This window comes from Lutjanus erythropterus, chromosome 18 (assembly GCF_056507025.1).
Source record: "Lutjanus erythropterus isolate fLutEry1 chromosome 18, fLutEry1.hap2, whole genome shotgun sequence".
NCBI classification, from domain to species: domain Eukaryota; kingdom Metazoa; phylum Chordata; class Actinopteri; order Lutjaniformes; family Lutjanidae; genus Lutjanus; species Lutjanus erythropterus.
Window position 1 is genome coordinate 18,339,910 of NC_139334.1, and position 22,712 is coordinate 18,362,621.

Below are 22,712 nucleotides of genomic sequence, written 5' to 3' on the forward strand. Positions count from 1 at the left end.
GTCACATCTGGGGTGAAGAGGGGGCACAGAAAAGGTTTTCACGAGGGCGGTGAAGTCAAAGTGAGCGGGAGGAGACGACTGAGTGCGTGAAAGACGTGGCTGTTTGTGTGACACTGTGGGGATATCAGGTTCATACCTCCCTCTTTGTTCCAAAGTCGCACTGTGATCCCCCTAAAGCAGACACAAGCCACCCAAAACCCCACATAGCTCCCAGGCCTTTGCTCCGCAGGGGCTCGGCACAATGGGGACGGACCTGTGGTCTCATGGTGTGTATGTCTGACTTCAAGGGAGAAGGTGAAAACCGCAGGGATTTAAGGGAACTCAAAGCAGCTGTTTGTGCAGATCACCTTGCTCTGGTTTCTATACGAGCAGCATTGTAAAGGGCTGAACTTGTGTTTGAGCTCAAAATCACTTCAAAACAAAAGGTAAAATGCATTCAAAGAGTGAGAGCTCCTTTGCAACCATTTCTTATCTATTTATCACCTTACTGGGATACATTCAAAATGTAATCTAAGATGAATAGTGGGGCAAGTAGCTTTGAAAGTGTTAAAAATATCTATTAGCTATTTTTTTACCCTGTTACTTTATGTTTAGTATAAATGCCACAGCGGTCTACAATGGTCAAGATGGAGTGAACAGGCCTGTAGTTTTTAGCCTATTATACTTTCAGATGTTCCCCTGGAGTAGTGATGTCATTACTCCGGCATTAGTCCAGGAAGGCACTTCCCAAAGCGGTGTCTCATTTCCTCCACCCACATACACCATCATCGCTTCTCCAGCCTATCCTCTGTCTCTCTCCCTCCTCTCAGAGTCACTGTGTCCAGACACAGACGTCAGTTTGCTCAGTCATCCTTTAATAAAAGCAGTTCATCTGAACTGTTTCGACTTATAAACAGCTGTGGCAGCAAGAGTGTTTATAGACATGTGCAGAGATGTATAATAAAATGACGTCATCTACAGTAGAATCATGGCCAGACAATAGATATATAATACACAGTAAATTTATATTATTCTTGTCACCTAGCTAACTTTTTTGCTTTTTGGTATATTTTTTGTATGTATGATACATAGAATATTTAAGTTTGCCATTTCAAACAATTTAGGCAGGTGTTTTTTTTACATGTGGTAACCAGAGATGCACTGATGACCTGCAGATTCAGACTTTAGCCGACTCCAATTTTCTTTCTGACAGCACATGTTTAGAACTTCTCCTTGATGAATGACTTAGATGATTACTCAAGTATCAAACTGGTTGAGGATTAATATTCTGTTGAGATACTAACAGATTAATCAATAGATGTTTCAGCAGCATCTCACTGATGACTAAATAGAAATTAATCAAAATATCTGTGCCTTAGGGCCAGAAATCACTGTAATGATGATGACTACTCCTGAGTAGGGGCGGGTATCATTACGATTTTACTGTCCCTGATAGATACTGCTACTGCTTATCGATATTCTTAGAATTTGGTGCAATACTTTTGCCCTGTTTGTTGTTGATATAACGTTATATAAATACCAATAGCGGTATTCCAGAAGCTTATCAATATTTCAATACTGGCCAGTCAAGAACTGGTATCCGTTTCTATACCCAGCCTTATTCCTGAGGTTAAAAACAAGAGCTGCATTTTGACCCTCATTCAGAAGTGCATCTATTTTGTATTTAAGGCTGGAAGCACATAATCTAAATGTAGCATCAGCATATTTCATCCACTTATTACATGAGGAAGGTCACAGCCACTAATGGACAAACTGGAGCCATAATGGACTACAATTACTTACTGATACACAGAAAGCAAACAGCAGAGCGCAGACACACATTAACATGGCAAATTGTAATTTTTCCATTGAAATCCAACACTGACACATGCACACTGCTTCTGTTCATTATGAAAGGAATATGGTAACAATTTTAAAAATCCAGGGGAACGATTTTGAACGCTGCTCTACGCTGACCTCTTCCATATGTCAAACAGCTGGGTGCCATGGTAACCTAAACCTTGAGTGGCCTTCTGTTTCCATGCAGTGCCATTGTTTCCCCTGACCTCAACTTTACATAGGGGCACCCATATGCATTGTTGACACTCGCCTGCTGATCCCGTCTAAAAGTTGAATAATTAGGATTAGCGGGTGAGTAGGTGAAACAACAGATTGGGTGCTGTGATGTGAGTAAAGCAAACTGGAATGAGGAAGAGATTACACTGGCGATTAAGATGGCAGGGGAAGTTGGAGAAGAGGAGTGACCACAAGCATCTCAATTCAGATGTCATTGTGAAGGCCTAGGACTGTGTGAATTGATCTGTGTGGGGGAGTTGTTTGTCAAGCTGTTGGGTTTTATCCTGTTTACTCCGGAGGGGGGGGGGGGGGCACTTGGTACTTCAGTGAAAACATTCCAAGCTTTCTTTCTAAGTCCCTCTGTGAGTTGCTCAAGCAGCATGAGGTCTGGCTGTCATCGCTCCATTCTGATGCCTCAGCTGTGTAGAACACAACTTCATTGCTACCATCACGGAAACCGCACTCATACAGGGATAGTTTGGATGATTTGATGTGGGGCTGTCAGCGTATCAGCTACAGTATGTGCTGGCTGGCATGCCCCCAGTTAGAAGAAGCCGAGAAGAGTACCGGCACAGACGTTAAGCAATAAACTGCTGTGGAGAGGGTCAGCAACAAAAGGTATTTTAGCCTCTTGAAAAAGCCCCAGCTAAAAAAATAAATAAAAGATATCAACCCCATGTTTAGAATATTTTCAGCGCTTAACCTTGGCATTTGACATCCTTTTCTGAATTCCAAATATCATTCTCTCTCCAAACCAACCACACTCCATGAACAATAGCAGTAATTTTACCTCACAGAACACAGAAGTTGCTGGTCTACTACTGGCTCAATTGGTAAATTTGTTTGTGTTATTGTGTGACTTTGATGTTTTAAAAGGTTAGTTCGTATAACACAACCAAATTAACTGATTGAGGCAGCAGTAGACCAGCAAACCCCATGTTCTGCAAAGTAAAATTACTGATTTCGCCTATAGAATGTGGTTGGTTTGCAGACGACGATATATGACTTATATGATATAACAGCAGTTTCCCACCAGTTGCAATGTAAGGCTGTGACAATATTCGAAATATAGCGTACACTTAAACTGATATTGATTTTTTAAGTAGACCTTTTTTTTAAGTGGCCAAGTGGTTTTAGTTGCTGCCCCTGTCCATAGCAGTACATTGCTTTGCCAAGTTGATGTCCCTCTGCTTCTCCAAACTGGGCACGTGCTGACCTCCATGTACCGTAGCTAATACACTAATACACTGATAAGTACCTCATACAACCCTGCTTCAAATAATACAAACTATTCCTTTAAGTGTACTACAGCTATTAAAAGCTGAAATAATGAGAGGGAGCGAGGAGAGGAAAATTGAAAATAGACATGCATATATTTTCATAACTCTGCTGCTCACAGTTTTTCCTCTTACAACCTTGTAATTTCTGGTGTCTGGGAGCAATGCAGAATAGCTAGCATTAACATTTGGCACTCAGGTCTTCACCACAGACCACGCTCTATAGAAACGTCCTCATACTCAGCATGCACGGCCACCATACAGTCTGTGGTGAGGCATGAATGCACGTCTTGGCTGGTCCCCATTACCCTCAACACGCTCTCAATGGGCCCTGCTCCACTGTTTCCTTGTTGCTGCCCACCGCCAAAAAACCTTAACGGACATAGTCTTTCCTTCTGCTTGCTTGTGTCAGTGGTTCGATGTGTTGTGATTGGACGAAGGGCAGCTCGGGTAGGCGTCCATTGGGTTCTTTCAGCAACAAGGTGGTAACTCAATCCACACAGAGGGAGGGAGGGAGGGCCAATGGCATCTCCAAGCTAAAAATACAGCCTGCCAAGCCTGACGTAATGCAGCAGCCAGAGGAGCGGGGGCCTAAGTAATTGGGTGCATTAAATGTGGGCCCACAGAGTGATGTGTGTGTGTGTGTGTGTGTGTGTGTGTGTGTGTGTGTGTGTGTGTGTGTGTGTGTGTGTGTGTGTGTGTGTGCATGAGGAGGGCCTGAAAGACAAGAGGAGGAGAAACAGAATGGGAAAACCATGTTTTATGACCTCTGCAGGACGTGAAAGATGATACAGAGATTGTGAGCACAGGTTTGGGGATCTGTCGGAGGGGAGGGTGTTCTTATCCATCCATTAACTACATTAGCTGTGTGTGTTTGCGCGTGTGTGTTCTTTAACAAGCTAAATTAATCCATAAATTCTGTCAAACTGAGTTATTTTCATTCACCACCATCACCACCACGACAGCTCCCGAGACCAAGACCACTTCCTCGGCTTTGTGCACCAGATACCGCAGCGAGAAATACGACTTTACAAAGACATATGGGGTATTTTACAGAGCAATTAAGCAAAAAGGGGCAGCTAAAACTGTGAATTTATGCTTAAAATGTTGCACATTAGGCAAAAATGTGCCCACTTTGCAAGGCTTTCATTTAGATAATACAGGAAACTGAATTCTTCCTCCCATAACTTCCCTTTGCTCTCTCCATCCCTCCCCTGCTTGTCAGAAGAGTATCTGTGGTGTTTACATTAGGAGGCAGCTATGTTTATGGAGGCCTTTCTGTGAGGGGGAGGGGACGGGACAGAGGAGAGGATGAGAGAGACGGAGTAAGAGAAAGGGCATAAGAGGGAGAGATGAGGAGGATGAGCAGAGGACAAGGAGGGAGGAGCTCATGAGACAGAGCAAGCCAAAGTAAGCGCGAGGGAGTGGAAAGTCAGAATTAAAGTCTACAAGCCAAAAATACTAAACGTATACCATTTCAAATTTTATCTCCTGCATAAAATTTAATTGCCTTCACATCAGACGGTAAAGATTTCTGCAGCTGAGTAGACATTTCCTTGTTGCTAACACACATTTGCGCACAAACACACAGATTTGGTAGCTGGTGATGACACTTTCAGCTGTTTGTGGGGATGGGTTTTATTTAAAAAAAAAAATGATACCAGTTCAATCACCAGTACCCTTAAAGTGATACTGATACCAATGGAGTACTTTATTCAAATTCAATTTCTTTTTGTTTTAACTTCCATTCTTTTGAGTGTTTTGGTGGCATCTTGGCGTCTGGCAGGGCAGTATTGGACCAATAACATCTTTTTATATTGTGCCTTTATAGCCCTCTCAAACCACATATTGTCCTATTTGACCAGTAGCATTCTGGTCTTGGCCTCTTGGGAGCAACACCTCTTCCCTTTACTCTCTGACTGCTTTGACAGGGAGAAGTGTCTCCAGATGATTTCCAGTCCAAAATCCAAAGATATTCAATTTAGTACCACATAAGGCTGAGAATGGCAGTAAATCCCTACATGTGACTAGCTAGAGCTGTCAAATGTTTGGAATTTCCGCTCTAAATCTTAACATGACTTAACACGATCAATTAATATATTAATCAAGTAGTCATTGTAGTTGCAGATGAAAAATCCTTGCTGTTGCACGTGCACTCAATGACTCATTCACTCTTTATTAGGCACCAGCAAAGCAGTGACAGTCAGCTGACGCCTAAAGCAAAATACATCTGCACCATCATTGATGGAGGTGATTTAAGAATGGACACACTTACAATCAGGACTTTTCTCTGAAAATGTTTTTCACGAGCTGTCACAGCCATGCTGTTAACCATCAGTGATAACCACGGCCATGCAGTGCACGGCTTTGTCATTTTCAGCCGCCAGCTGATAAAAACATTACAGCTGGGTGAGGCTGGTCATGCCGTTTCCTTGGTGACTCCTGGCTGACGCCGCGGGGGCAGTGGAGCGAGGCGACGACTTGTTTTCATACACAACAAAGACGCAGAGCTGCAAGTCTTATTCTCTCTGTCTCTCTCACACACAGTTTATCCCTCCCTTCTACAACATGAAAGCTCCTCTCTTTCTAAATATATTTTCCCGTCTGAAGCAGGGTGAAGGTCGGTATTGACAAGCAAAGATACAGGAAGCAACTGTTCTGCACTGTCCTTAAATTAGATCTACTGTAAATGGCCTTTAGGCACTCACTCACGCTAGACAGCATTCACCAACACGTACACAACATGTTCGGTAGAGACAGGTGATGACAATATCTGTATGGCAGACATGAGATAGAGAGTCACATGAGATAACAGTGGAAGATTGACGTGATACAGTGAATTCAACGATACCTTGACTCATTGTAAAGACAATGTATGTGGCATTAAGTAGACATTATCACTCTGTGTCAGTCACAGACAGATGTGACAGCAGACAAACTCGTTTCTAGACTTGTGACAAATGATCATCAGATAACAAGTTAAATCCAGAGGTCATACTTGCATCTGTTTCTTCTAGAACACAACCAAGAGTGAGTAATACTGGCAACACATCATTTTCCCCATAAAGATGAAATCATTGCCTAATATTTTCATCTATTCCAGCTGTGTCCTTCGGGTACTTGCTAACCAATACCATTAAAACTCAAGTGGTTTCTACTGACAACCTGAGTTGAACAAGGTTAGCTGAGCTTATTTCTGTCAGTTATTATACAACAGCTCAGCTTCTTGCCAACAGTCAATCAATTGGGCCATTTATCACAGGTATTAAATATGCAATACACAGCGACTTAAGACCCAGACTCTGCAAAGCTTGAACCGTTTCAAGCACTCAAACATTACCTGACAAATCATTTGGACAAAGGGACACTTAATGCTGCCATTAAAGCTTTTTAGGCTGCAGAAATAAGAGAACAAAAGGTTCACTGAGGTCAGTGATACACAGAGATCCTTTAAGGTCATGGCTGGTCTAAAAGGAGTCAGGGGATGTTGTGACAGATATTCATTCAGTTCAAAAGTGTTGTACTTCAACTGCCAAAATGTTCCCCTTCTACCACCACAACCAAAGTCCTTTCTAAAATGTAACACTTTTAAGTTTATTTGCTTAAGTACCAAAGCAGACTCGCCAAAAAAACTTTATCAGCTTCTTTTCAAAATCCAAATGAACCACTCATCACATCTGATTAAATCTGATCCACTGCACAGAACTTATTTAAAAAAGAAAATACATCACTTTTAAAGCTGGTTTGTCTATCACTTGTGTCATTTCCTTTTTCCAAAACACTGGTGAAAACACTGGGAAAAAGGGAATGCAAGGAAATATGTTTTTGATTAAAACAAAATTAAAACTGGTGTTGTAACTGCATGTGAAATTAATCCAAGCACACAAGTCCAAATTGCCTGATATGTTTTGATATGACCGATACACCACATAAAAAGCACCAGGTTACATCACGGTACCAACAATGTCACCTCACCTGTTTTCACCTAAGAAGAGAGAAATTGCGCAACTGTAAATACAATTAAGGCTCTCTCACTGTGCTGAGATGAAAAGAGTCCACATAAATCCAATAAATAGCCCACAACAACATAGAATATTTTGTTTCTTCCATGGGGCTGAGTCATCCTGTAAGGGATACACTGCACATACAGACAGATAAATCCAATCCAAAACCAAATATCTTCTGTTTTCTGGAGCATAAGTTGCAGAAATGAAGATGCTGTCTGATTAAACAACAACCACACACACTGTCACAAACCCAGAACATGGTCATCTATCTATAGCCTAAATAATAAATTAAGTATCACTCAGCTTGTCCATCTGGGATTTGAAGCTTTGGTGCATCACTTTGCAGGAACAAAGGTCTGCAGGTGAAGAGGTAGAATCAGAATCAGGCTCTATACCCACTAAAAGACAATAAGGACATTTCCTCAGAGTGGAGTGAATATCTAAAATCTTAACAGGAAATTTAGGAGCATCCAGCCTGTTACAGTAAGCAGAGAGTGCAACAGTACTGTCTTTGATGCATTAGGAGAGGCCAGGAGGCCTGTTAGAGGAAACCTCCTTAGAGACAGATAGTTTGTATCCATTTGTGTCATTTTCCAAACACAGCAAAACAGTGGGGGTACTCCCCCTCCGCCCTGACACAGCTTGATACAATTAGGTGTTCAGGGACCCGGTGGAATAATGACATTACAAAGAAACTCTGGGACTAAGATCAATGGAGCAGATAGACAATATTCATCTGTCCTTCTATCCATGTATGCATCCTGCCAGACGTCCCCTCAGGACGTTGATAAGACGTCCCACTGATGCCTCCGTGAGTTCAACAGGAAGCTCAGATGCTCCCCAGCATCAGGCTCCATTTCTCTAGAAACCATCAAGTAAACTTATATGGTTAAGTGACTTGGTCCTCTGAGTACTTGAGGCTGTTTCCACGTTAAATATTTAGGCAATATATAGCAGTGCTGAAACAAATACTCGATTTATTAATTAATGAAGAGTCTCTTCTGATCACAAAGTTTCCAACTGTATATTTAGTGTTTTGTTTGACCGCAGGCAGACTAAATAAGCAATTTTAACATATTTTATGCTATTTGCATCATTTTGCACCTGCTGTGGAGCAAACTTTCAATTCATCTATTAGTCGTTTGGTCCATCAAGTGTCAGAAAATGGTGAAAACTGATAAGTCATTAATAATTAATAAGATACTAAATGCAGATTTTTTCTCATCCTTTTACTCATTGTCATTTTTTCCCTCATTTTAAGTTAAAGTAGGGCTAGAGTAACTAGAAATTACGCCATATAAGCAGTAGAAATGAAAGAATTTGCACATTTTCGCTTACAAAAACTATATCAAACAATTGATCGATGATTAAATACTTAACGTTTAATTTAGTAGTTGACAACTAATTGCAGCTCAAGGAGCAAATGAGAAAATGAAATGAGAGGGAATCATTGTTGACTTTAAATTGGCTGGCATGTTAATTATGTAAAGATTTAAGGACGATTTAGCTGCACAACTGTCTGAACTTTGCACAACTTATGCTCTGACACTATAACCTTAATAAACCCTCATCCCTTATTTATGAAAACAAACACCTCCCTTTCCTCTGTTTAAGTGGGAGTACAGAGACCAGGAGGTGGGGAAAAGTTTAAGTGAATGAAATGTGGGCTGAGAACCGAGACAAAAACATATCAGTTTACTCCACTGACATACAGGTGTGTGGTATTAGCAACAACAATGAGCTGCTCTAACATTTCCTTCCACTGGATCCACTTTGCTGCCGGCCACTACAGGAAGTTGAGAATGACAAAAATCAACAAACTTCAAATTCCCAGAGGAGCCATGAAAGTTTGTTCCACTACATGTTTAAGATGCCAGACATAGCTAATTAAATCATCCTTAACAAGCACAGCAGTGCCTCCATGAAAGTGGACAAAGAGTGAAAACTGGACAAGAAAAGGTGAGATATTCCAAATACGGCAAACTGTACAACAGAAAACTAAGAGGAAAAAAAAGGGGGAAGACTTTTTTTAATTTTGTATTTTGAGAATAAAGTCAAAATGTCTAGAATAAAAAATAATACACCACACTGACCATAATGGACTTAACTTTCAACATTTCAACTGTACTCTCAAAATCCAAATAAAAAAAATCTTCCTCCTCTGTGCTTTTGTGCTTTTTAAACACATATATATACACACACACACATATTTAAAGAGACCAGAGTTTCTAGAAATCCTGCTACCTGAATAATGCATCAAGAGATATTTGGAGAACGAAGCAGCTGACAGTGTTCCCACATGACCCCTCATCGAGAGAGTACACTGAAACTAACAGCTGTCCAAGTCAAGTTCAGCTCAACTTAACAGAACATTAACAGAAACTTTTCCTTGCTCAAATTTACATTAATTAACTTGGTGGCACAGCACAGATTCATCACCACAGCTGGTTTCTTCCCTTGACACAATCTCCTTTAAATTCTCCATCAAAGTACTAAAGCATCAGGTGACACATCATTGCTGTCCTGTAAAAAAACAAAAACAAAATAAACATTCATCTCCAAATTTGGTGATTTTGAATTTTTTGGAAAAACTGAAGGAGCGAATGCTCCTTTATAAGTTGAGACACTTCTCCTATTTCTTAAGTCAGACAAACTGTTTACAAAGCCACTGGATCATCTGAAAAATGCATTGCCCCAGCGCTGACAACATGGCTGCTTTTCTGAGCTCCTGAAAAGGTGATATTCTGGAAGTACGTTTTTTTTCATTGGACATGGCAACAGTGCTGGTACAGAAAACATCAGTATTTGTTAAAGGGAAAATGTGTGTCAAAATACTATTGCAAATCACATCAGTCAAAAATAATCGCAAATATTTTTTTCAAACTATTTAGATAATTCTTTATACTATCTTTTGATACTATAATTAGTGGATATTGTATCGTTCCAAACAAGTTAATATCAATACAATTCACCACCTTAGAAGAAAATCATTAAAATATTTTGAAAATCTTTTAGTTTGGGGCAGATCTATTTGTGTGGACAGCTAAAATTAACTCTCTATATAAGGGAAACAATGAGTATGTATGTAAATATATAGGCTGTGGGTCTGTGTGTGAGCACTATGAGTGCAGAGCAGCACAATCACTGTAGCATCTTGCTGGTGAAACAGGAAAGCTCTGGCCTGGGCAGGACCACTACTTAGGCTAACTACTTCCTGTCAAAGAGATTAGAGAGCAAGATGATCACACACACACACTGCCAGGCCGTTTCTCACTCCGTAACGCCAAGCGTTTAAGACGGCTCCACAGTTGCAATCAATGAGTCTCATTACACAGGGCAATATATCTGAACTGTGTGTCACGGCAAGATGATATGAGGAGAGGGAAAGTGGTTAAAGCCACCTATGAGGTAATGAGTGCAAAGATGTGAGCTGTTCGGAACTCTCACATCATCAGGACAGATATGACTACGGTATCTCACCTCTTCATCTGAAGACCCGTCCTTTCCTTCAGTGAGTAAGGGGACACTGAGAGGGCAGGAAGGCAAGAATGCAAGTAAGGCACAAGGGAGAAGGCGCTTAAAAAAAGCCCAGAGGAAGTTCAGCATCCTGTGTTAAATCGCGTCTGTTTCCTAATGAAACCTGCACTCCATTGTCAAACCAAAGACATCTCCCTCTGGTCACCACAACCTCCAACACACGGCATCTTGGCAATGCAAAAATGACACAGAATCCAAATAGCTGACAAAGTGGAAACATATCTTGAAAACAAAGTTGCTCAGAGGAAACGTTAGAATCGCTTCTAAGTCATCTCTAATTTAACAATATGACAATTACTGATGTTTGCGTGCTGTCTTGTTAGAGGTGGCCCTGAACAGAGAGGAAAAAATAGACTTCAAAACTTAATTTCAGATCTATTTCCTACATGATTTGCTCCAGCAAAACTGAAATCAATGGGGGATGATGACATTCGCTGAATCGCTTGTGATGTGAATATGTAGGTCATCATAAATACAAAACACACATTTTCTCTGACATGCAGGGAAAGTTCTCTGCGGCTGGCTGGTGGTACGGCAGCCAAAAACTGCGGCCCCCTCACTGGAAACAACCGCATGAACTATCAGAGCCACACCAGACCAATTAGTTTGCTCAAGTTCTATTTATGGAACATTTAACAGTCAGTGTGTACATGAACCTGGGTCAGTAACCATGAGAAAGTGAACATTATGTACTTTCATTTAATTTTCTATTGATTATGAAGCCTTGCTACGTGGCTGGAGGAGTGGATGGTGTCAAATAGTAAGACATGGCTGCCAAAAGTAAAAAAGAGGTGAGACAAAATAATAAAAATATTTTCCACAAAATGTAGATGAAGTAGGAGAGAGGAAAAGAGGGAGGGTTGACAGAGAGAAGAGGGGGGAGGAGGATGAAGCAGGCAGCAGAGAATCCAGAAATGACGGCAGCGACCAGAGAACAACATGCCAAACCCTGGAAGTCATTTCCTGCTTCGTCAAAGACTTTTATGGAATTCTAGCAGCGTGGCTAACGTCACAACGAGAAGAGAGAGGGACGGAGAGAGGAGCTCCACACATCCCCCCCCCCCTTCATCTCTCTTTCCCTCCCATTTTTCTGCTCCATCCACTCCCTCTACCCTCAGCTGTCTTCTGTGAGGCTAAGCAGAGCCAAATACAACCAGGATACCTCCAGCAGGATTCTCACCAATCATTCACGTTTGCAAGCTAATGCTATTCGTTCCCAAGGAAACTAAAAAAGAAGGAGGGGTCATTACATCATAGTCACATCTCAGTCTATGCCCTGTTTGATTCCTGATCTATTAAAACCTTTGGGAGATGCATGGAGGATAGCATTAAAACCCAACGTATATACACTGAATTACCTTTGATGAAGAAATTCATCAAACGTAAAAAAAAAAAAAAAAAAAAAATGAAAGAACACACTTTAGAGAACTCACTATGAACTAAAAATCCCCTCAACCTACATTAAGGGAGGACTACAGCGCAGTAGAGTACAGTGGAGTTGAGCCATTTTAAACTTTTTTTTTTCCAAACAAATACTACCATAAAAGTGTATACGCCAGTAAAGTGTTAGGAAGGTATTAAAAAAAAACAGATATTACCCAAGCCTAATCCAAAAATGATTAGGTGCACATTACTAGGCTCATGCTGAGTCAAATTAAAATGCTCTCCATAGCAAACTGAAAAAAATGTTGAAAGTGAGGTGTCCCTTAATGCTATTGAGTTTAGGATAAATAAATATTGTTAACATGATATAATATTGTTCGATCTGGAGGCTGCTTTACTATAATTGACAGGGCAAATAATGGCTAATGATATATAGTATTCCTGTTGTTTTACAGCTAGGGATTAGTTTATAGCCAATAATAAGAAAAGAATAATCGGAGGTTTTGTAAACAGGTCATTTGAACACATCATATTCCCATGTGATCAGCTATCATTAGCACTACAAATCATGGTAAAGCAGCCTGCCTCGAATCAAAACTCTAAATTTTAATCTGACTCACCACGAGCTCTGTAAAGTATGCCTATAATCATCTTTGGATACTATTTGGAAACCAAAAGCAAATAAAGGACTGTGCACATTTGAAAAAAAAATCAGAATACTATTCTTTGAAGTGTGTTCTTTTTCTTTTACCAGGCATTTCTTTTTGAAAGATCATACAGCGTAGATGTGTTGGGTTTTAGAGTATTTCTCCATGATGGCACTATAGTCACAGTGTGTGTAATGACCCTCACTTTAGTTTTCTTGACTCATTCTAAGCGGTTTGTACATTTAGCTATAATGTATTATTCTTATCTATAGGCTTCACAGTATTGACATGGAGTACACCATTATCACTAAAAAAGTTTCTTTCCACCTTTAGTGTCTGCACAATAACAATGCATTTAAGGAAGGAGAAACACTGATAGCCTTAGCACTTACTGTAAGCAATAGTTTACCAGACCTGAAAGCTATGTAACTCAGGAACAATCTCTTTAAATCTAATAAAACTTCGCCATCTAATGTTGTTTGTGCAACATTTGTTTTCCCCTCTAAATGCACAATATTAGCTTTTAGAGAGGAGGGCGGCACTTTTGGTAAACATCAACAAAGTGAGACAAAGCAGCAGTGATGGTAAGCAGCGGAAGGATGAAAGGATTACGGGAGCAGGGGATCTCAATCAGCTGGCTTTAAATACTGCTGCTCTCCTGGAGCGCTGCAGGGGAAATGGATGGAGGCTGCGTTCGCTAGTGTGATCAATAGCTAAGTGCCTTCCTGGCATTTGTCTATTTAATCCATTATCGAAGGCCATTTGAGCCTGCGATGTGGACGAGAGACCTGCAGCTCACAGGAAGAGTTGAAAGATGGGAGCAGGATACATGTGGACGGGACACACCCACCGACACCACCGCCCAACCCTGCTCACGTGTGGAAACGCATGCATAAATACTACTAATGAGAACATTCGCCGTCGTACTGAAGACTGCAGACGTCAGCGCATTTCCACTGCTTCTGAAAGCTTCTACATACAGCAACAAATGATTATGAGAGGAAAAAAAAACATGACACCAAGCACGGTCGGCCTTGAGGACGGCAATTACTGAATCACAAGAAGTCCTTCATTTTGGAGTGTAAGGGACGGGGAGACAGACAGTGAAGGGGGAAGGACAGAGAGAGATTCGTCATTGCACCAGGATGTCCTTTCAACGCGAGACTGACGCACTGCCTGCCAAAACTCAATGGTATCTACGTGTCCTTTAACACAGCTCCATGTATGCGTGCACATGTACAGTATCTATGTATAACCACCACATCCAACATATCAGTCAATGCAACAGTAGGTATGTGACAGCACTTAAGAGGTGTTCAGTGATGACTGCGCAGCAACACCGTCACCAGCTTACTGACAAAAGAAAGACCCTGAACATTTTTCCCACAGAAGGGCGTCACATGAGAACTGTTTGCGTACCGTTTTCTTTAATCTCATGATGTAAAAGATTAACTTGGACAGACTGATGTCTCACCTCAGACTGTACACTTACACATTAATATATAGCGTGGTGTTGGTTTTTCCAAGGTCTCAATTGAAAATGTGTCATGTTTGAGATGTTATTTCTGGTCGAAAATGTTCCAGATATTCAAATAGACAGACAGGTAGGTTGGTTGGTAGGAGTACCTTTTTGAACCCAAATTGGGAAATTCTTGTGTTTCAGCAGCAAGTTAAATACATAAATGAACACTAGAAGAGAGAGACAAATATCCATTGAAAAATCATCATGCCAAATCATAAAATGAGTTTAAACAGCTCAATACAGATTATAAGAACACAGTATACCAAATATTTAAAAATAAACTATCAAATGCATATCTACATTGCCAGTTACCCAAAATACTGTGTGTCAGGGTCTCACAAACAGTGTACAGTCTTCTGCAGTGTGTGCCCATGTGGAAAACCCATGTTGTGGGCCAGTTAATGATTACAATGCAAAACAACCTGTTGACTCAGAGCAGGAGGGAGGTGGCAGTCAAATAAAATGTCCCCACACTCACTTTGTGAAACCAGTCAAGAGGCACAAAGACACTCTCCAGTGCTCACAGAAGAGGTTAATGTCAATGCAAGAGTTCTGGTTCTCTATCAGAGGGTCTGTTACCTTTAAGCTCACCTAAGTACACTCATTTAACAGCAGTAATGGTAGTAGTAGTATGATAATGTCAGGGGGATTTAAATATAATATTAAGGACATTAACCAAGGCTTTCTTGAATGAGATGATTTGGAATACACAAATCCCACCTTATGTCTTTTGAGACTACTACAAAAGAAAACAATCATGGTGCTCTTTACCTATGATAACAAGGATAACTCCACTAGAGATCTGTCACCTTGACCACTTAAGTGGACAAAGTTATGAGCAGGTTAATAGCGGAGAGACTGGGAGGGAACATCTCTTTAAAGAACTGCTGGACATAAAGGTTTCATGCCAGCTACCTGAGCATCACTTGTGTTTGGATCAGGTATGTGATGTTTGTGCAATGTAGGTTTCCTAGGGCGTTATTGCTTTTTGGAATTTTGTGTTGATGGTCTGGCTAAATATTAATGTTGCTGCAGGACTGTAGACTTCCTTCTTTCATTTGTTAAAAAAAAGAAAAAAGAAGGAAAAAGAAGAAAAGGGCTGCACAAATCTTAAAAGACGGCATATGTCCTTCATCAAGAGGAATAGTAACCAAGTCTGAAATTAGAATGTGTTTTTGATAAGATAGTGGCACAAACAACATGCACACCCACGTCCTGTTATTTCAGTTTGGCACAACAACAACAACCAACAGCAAACCATGTCCAACAAATCAAAACTACTGTCAAATGCGGACGTGAAGACCTCAAGCCACCGGAATCTGAAGCAGATAAAAATGGACAAGTCATCTGCAAAACAGCCACATCCATTAAACAACAGGACAACAGAAATTAGGAATGATGAAAACAAAAGCAGTCAACTCCCATCAAACATTAAAGGTACAGTTCAGCCCAAAATCAAAAAGACATGTTTTTCTTCTTATCTGTGGTGTTATTTATCCATCTACATATATTTAAAACTCCTATATTTCAAATATATTTGAAACACCTATATTTGAAACTCAACAGCAATGTATCTTTATACTCAAAATAATTCACAGTCACTTATTGTGACCAGTTTCATTTAGGAACTATCGTCTTCCTACCAAACTACACCCGCCAACTGCATCACTGCACAGACGGAAGTGTGTATCTACTCATAGGTGAGAGGCTTGTGCTTATGACAGCACGGGATGTAAACATTAATGGCGTCCTCCTCAGCTGATACCTCCTTGTACCTCCCCTGGATGGGCACATAACAAAGCGGGGGCTGGTCCAGGAAGCTCTCATCCATGAGTAGATACACACTTCCTTGGTGGTTGGTTGGTTCAGTACAAAGAAAATAGTTCTTCATGAAACATGAACTGCTTACAACAATGTCTGCGGATTATCTTGAGTAACTGGATCATTATTTCCGGAAGGAGACATTGCTTTGCCATCAACTTGGATTATATTGGAGAGAAGACAGACATCTCTTCAGCTGATAGCTACAAAACTCGGCAACTCACACCAGAACAGTCTAGATGGATAAATAGCACTATGCACATGACGAAAAACATGTGCTTTTGATTTTGCAGTGAGCTGTCCCTTTAAAGATGGTTGGATGTCCCAAATAAAGCTTGATAGAACTGTAACACAACTGATACAATATGAAACACGTGGCCAATAACAAAATCTATTACAACATTACTACTCCTGTTATACCTCATGTGTCCAGTCACTCAAACACTTCCCCCACACTTCACCACAGAGAAGGTGTCACCTCAAGAAAAGTCATACCCTTCAACCAGACCTTAAACAAAAAAGCGCCAACACAACTCAAACAATGGATAAGGCCGGGCCTTGAGTGGAGTCTGGGTGGGAGGACCAATGAATTCATGCCGTCCCACACGCGGCAGCAACCCTGCACTCGCCTTGCGTAGATGCTGCACAGCACAGACGACCACAGGGAACAAAGACCTCAATTATGTGGAGCTCTAACAGGAGAGCTAAAAACGGGACCATGGGCAGGGAATAAAACCTTGGGAGCACTGCAGGAATGCTGAGCATTCAAGCACCATCGACACACAACACACTGTCACTCCCCAAGACGCACTGCCACCACCACCGCTGCTGCTGCTGCTGCTGCTGCTGAACTTTCTCCAGACCCTGTGAAACAGGGCAGTGTTCAAGTGGCTGGAACAGAGGACTCTTATGCTTAACTTGCACCCAAACTTGTCAAGTGCGTAACTGCAGTTACAGAACAGTGCATGATACAGAGGGGGGAGGGAAGCTCTGTATGGTTTCTTTATACCTTGGGTTACTGACCCATATACGCCACAGGGTAACAAAGAGGGATATTAACCCCTGAGAGTCCACAGTCCAAAACTGCAGCTAATGTGTTGCAACAAACAAGGTCCCTGCACATTTTCCAAAGCAATTTTTGAGCATTTTTGAGGTGCATTTTCACATTTTTCTAGCATGTCACAGCTGGGGTAAATTACATATTTATATCCACTTTTGTAAGTTCAAAATGATCACAACAATTATTTTTCATACAAATTCAAGAAAAACATAAGAAAACACAACAAAGGTTCATATTTCAATATGAATCACCTGTCTGTAAGCAGACTTGCCATCCTTTATTACCTGGTTGAGCCAATATAAAACACTCTCACTCAAACTATTATTAGATGAATTAGAACTATTTGTAGAACTTTAATTCCAATAAAATCCTTTCCATTATAAAAAAAAAAAAAAAATTACATTCAGGCCAACATTTACTGGACGGCGACCCGGCATGTTGTTGTCTGTTAGCCTCCTACTCACTGTCACACCAGAGGGCACACATCAACAAAGACTGACAGATCCCACTTACTGTTATGTTCACAATACCGCCAACATTGATACAAAAAGCCAAACATGGCCAGCTATGTTGTTGCTGAGTCGCCAGTGAAATGTTGCTTAAGAAAACTGGAAACTGGCAAATGGCAAGAATAAGTTTTTCTTCCATTTCTTCCACATGGCATGGGCCTTGTGGGGAGCCAGAAAAGACAAAACAAAAACATATGATTGGCTGAAGCATCAAAAGTTGTGGCCAGCAGAACTTTGATTTGTGGCGCATCATGCCTGACCTGACAAGTGTCAGACGTCAGTTTCTGGCTTCATGTTGCTGGCTTCCATTGAAAACGATAAAAGTAGCCTGCACCTTTGTGGGCATTAATGTGAACATATTGGAAGTGTAGCCACACATGTACAGTGGCAAACGAGGTTCGGGTAGAGCTGACTTCCTTTTGTGCAAAAGGCAAAAGCAAATAAGCTTTCTCTGACTTTTTTTCCTTTATCTAAAAAGCAACCTTTTCAGTCCAAGAGCAAGTTATTATTTAAGTAATGCAATTACAGTTTCAAGCTCTATATCCAGAATCCAGGCACTTCAAATCCCGAAATCAGTGCATTAAATTCAATTATTCCTAGCACCTCTAAGAACCCTGAACAAAACAGACTTTTAGCTCCAAAGTCAATTATGTAGTTTGTCTCCAACCTCTGATTTCTGACATTTTCTCGCATTTCTCTCTCGTGTTTCTGGCAGAAAACCAAAATTTGAGTTCCCAGCCATGCCAAAGTTGGAGAATGCTTGCTCCTAAATTTGGCCTGTGTTCAGAAACAGTTTGTACGCTTGCATATAAAAGTGGTGTTCATTTAGTGGAACCTCACTTCTCAGAATGATAGCTATGTTGAGTTTTTTATTGCCCAACAAATAAGAACTGATAACACAAGTCAGCCTTTGGCACACACAGAAATTCCACTACAGCATGAGCAGAAATCAAAGAAAAGGGCTTTCATTACCACCAACCATATTCACTCTGTTACAAAAGGAATGCATCTAAAATCAGCAGACACACGACAGACTGCTGTCATCTCTATCACGTGTCAGAATTAACCAGTTAAAACCATGCTCAAGCGCGATTATTACTCTTCAGATAAGACCCTCTGAATAGCTGCAATGAACCACCCCGACCCCTGCGAGACAACAGCGTGCGTTCATACCTAGTTTCTCCACCAGTTTGAGCATGACTCCGCCGATGTGGATCTCCCCGGTGACCCTCAGCGACACGTCCCTGTGGAGGTCGGTGACATGCATCTTCAGTTCCCACGTCCCATCGGCGTAACAGCCATCGGGCATCCGGATCCCGTCCAGCGCCATCCTGCCAAACAGACCCACAGTGAGGAGGGGAAAAAGTCCAGCTACACTTCTGTCACACTGGAGTGAAAAGAAACCCTCTGACCCCTCCGGAGGGAAATAAATGTGGTGCAAAGCTCATGCATGCAAGGTCTTGAGAAAGAACTGTACTGTTGGATGTTTTCAAACAAAGACTAGACTGATATGATTGGTACTTGAGTACTGTTATTGAGTGTAAAACTTAATTCAGTACTTTCATTTCTATACATATACTTTTACTCCATATCCATTGCATTTACAGTGTCTAACAGCTGTAGCTGCTGGTTCCTTGCAGACTTTGACATTCACATTCCTTTAAACAAACAGATGGTATTCAAGGGAACTGGACTGGGCAACACCTAGACATGCTATGCCATTAAAACAGATCTCAAACACAAAGGCATCAACACATTTTGCTTTAATATTATGCTATTTTGTGGTGTTAGTTACCATTATCCACCAATTTCACACATCAGTGTCAGCTGACTAGTCATCATGGTTGGTACAACTCAGCCTCTAACAGTTTTAACAGTTGCATAATATTTTCTGCTTCTCTCAAAGATCTTTCCAATGTCGGAAAAAGTATCCCTGATTATGTCACAGTGATGTCATCATGGTTACTGTATGTCGGCCTGGACCAGGACTTATTTATAATGGAAACCCTGTGTTACACGCTGGAGGTGTGGAGTTTGAACATCACTTACCAATACAAAACAGAACTGTCGACAATATTGTTGATTTTGTATGATTTCTAAATCCAAATGATGAAGTATCTCTAATTGTCAGGCATTCCATACACTGGATTTGACCAATTTATCATTTTGATTTCAGCCTCTCAACTGTGTAGCATCTGGTTTCTTTACTCATGACAGTAAACTGAATATCTTTGGTTTGTGGACTAAAAGAGACACGTGAGGATGTCATCTTGGGCTCTGGGAAACATTGATCAACATTTTTCACTATTTTCTGAAACTTTATGCACCAAACTATCCAGACTATCCAAATAATCCAACCCCAACTTCTTTATGAACAGTTTCAATTGCCTTTCCATTGATATATTGATATATATCCATATAATGCTTCAGTGAGAGTACTTTTAGTCTATTTATACTTTACTTTTCCGATAAACTTAGGCTTATAGTAGTTTTCCCCATTCCGATATTGCTTCTTTTACTTGAGTAAAGGTAAGAGGTACTTCTTTCAATATTAGCACACAGTTATGACAAAACTACTGCGGCAACAAATAAGGTGATTTAACTCGTAACATTTAGTAGCACAAAACAATACTGTTTCTGCCTCATAGTAATGATGTTGCTCTAATTTTAAAGGTATTGAAGACACTAGATTTGACTAAATCATATTTATATGTACATATTAATCTGATTACTTTATCATAAACATTATTGATGATTATTATTATTCAATTGATAAACAAAATTACTCAGGTTCACTCTTCATGGAGAGTACTTTACAATTTAATTTTAAATGTATTTTGTTTTACAATTTTGAGTGCAGAACTTAAGAGTATTTTTCCGATGTTGGTATTTCTACTTAACATACAACACAAAAAAACCACACAGTTATGACAATACTAATGTGGTAACAGATGAGGTGATTTGGCTTATTGACAAACATTTGCTCCTCACAGGATTTGCCAAAAGCAAACATTTCTATCTAATTACTTTATCGGTAAACGGTTTTCCATTGATTTTCCATTGATTTATTGATATGTACCCACTTCATGATAACAAAATACATGTGATATTGCCACTGCCAACAGGGTTTATCCTTCATTGAAAGCTCTTTGGATACTTGCTCGGTAATTCAGGAACAGTTTACTGCTGATTCAGTAGAGTTTTGAATGTTGAACACCATACGCTACTTTTACCTTAGAAAAGTTTTTCCAACATTAGCACACAGTTATGCCAATACTTATGTGGTAGCAGATGAGGGGATTTAGCTCACTGCTGAACATTTGATCCTCACTGGATTTGACAAAAACATACATTTCTATCTGATTATTTTATCCATTAAGTGTTTGTCATTCAATTTTCCATGGATATGTTGATATGCAATGATTAAAAAAAAAAAAAATTGAGATGGCCACTCCTACCAGGGTTCACTCCTCATTGAGAGCACTTACTCTTGCTGATAAATCAGTGCAGCATTTGAATGCAGACCTTATACTTATAGAGTATTTCTACTTTTAAGTGAAGTAAAATGGACTTCTTCCCAACAACAGCACACTGTTACAACACTATGGTAAACAGATGAGGTGATTTAGCTCATTTGACTCTCAGGGATGATCCACAGAGGGATGAAGGTGAACAAAATCAGCACAGATCCACAGTTTGACATCTCCACGGCTCTGCTTTGAATCAGACGCGCCTTGTCGTCTGACTTCACTGCCAGAAAAGTCACATTACAGCCGATCTGTCACTGTTTGATGCGACTCTGTCCTGTTAACAGAGTGGCCTGACGATCAAAACAGCCTCCTGATCAATAAACACGGCCGAACAAAGGCTACAGGCCCGCGGCTTACAAGTTCAACAGGCACCTTTGGCAGCTTTTTAAAGTCTCCGTTAAATGTGCCGGTTCACCTGTTAAAAATAACGGTAAAGGAGCTCTTACAAATAGGCAGAGCAGAGGGGTTAATTATGTAAGCAGAGTCCGTACAACAGCACAGCTCCCCCGGCTGCTGCATGCACACTCGCTCAGTCGGTCGTTTAAGGAGTAAGTTAAGTAGAAAGAAGTGTCCAAAAGCAGATAAAGTGGTGAAAACGAGCAGAGACGTGGTTAATTGAAGCGTCGGTGAAATACTGAAGCAGGAAAGGAAACGTTTTCATATTTCATAGCGGCGAACGAGCAAAGCTTTGAGGACGAACATTTAACTCACCTTCACAAAGACGTAAAAAAAAAAAAACACTAAAAGAGTCGACTACACGGTACGAAACAAGTTCCCCCGCTTTAAATCATGTATAAAGTGTTGTTCAGGCAATAAAACCAGAGAGAAATCCCCGAAGAAGTCGCTGAAGAAGTGAAGTATCCCAAACAGTTTTCCTCCCGCAGGCTTCGGCTTAATGGAGTCCAGCCGCCGTCCCTCTGTTTCTCCCTCCCTCTTTCCTACCAGCAGCAGATAACGTCACTGCTCCAATCCCACTTTTCCTTTCATACTGGGAGCTTTGCTGGTCGCCTACTGGTCCCCACTGATCCCCTCACGCGCACACACTTCACACACACACACACACACACACACACACACACTGATCTGTGTGTGCGTTTGTGAACTGTGGGTTAATTCTCCCTTTTGACCTTTCATGTTAATCAGAGAGTCACTGTAGAAACACAAGTCATGCCTTTTTAAAATACTTATTTAATCAGTAACTTTGACTTTTCTTTCCACAGCATTTTATTATTTTTTTTTTTTGCTCATATGAAATTTGTTTATCCATTTTAAATTAAAGTGCCTCTGCTTTCCTTCTGTAAATACACAACATGTAAGTTATACCAACAGGGGTCTCCCACATTTAAAATTCTGTCGCCTCACAC

The 22,712-nt window shown here is 40.6% G+C and overlaps 1 protein-coding gene across 4 annotated transcripts in view; it reads right to left on the reverse strand.

The window, feature by feature from the left end:
- Nucleotides 1-22,292, reverse strand: part of fermt2 (FERM domain containing kindlin 2) — a 62,710-nt gene extending 40,418 nt beyond the window's left edge. For all 4 annotated transcript variants that reach the window (XM_084741955.1, XM_084741954.1, XM_084741953.1 and 1 more), the window contains exons 1-2: nucleotides 22,060-22,292; nucleotides 18,992-19,149 (exon numbers count right to left, since the gene is read on the reverse strand). In XM_084741955.1, coding sequence (XP_084598081.1) covers nucleotides 18,992-19,148 — 157 coding nt within the window. In that variant the 5' untranslated portion in view covers nucleotide 19,149; nucleotides 22,060-22,292. The remainder of the gene's footprint in view (nucleotides 1-18,991; nucleotides 19,150-22,059) is intronic.
- Nucleotides 22,293-22,712: the final 420 nt, after the last annotated feature.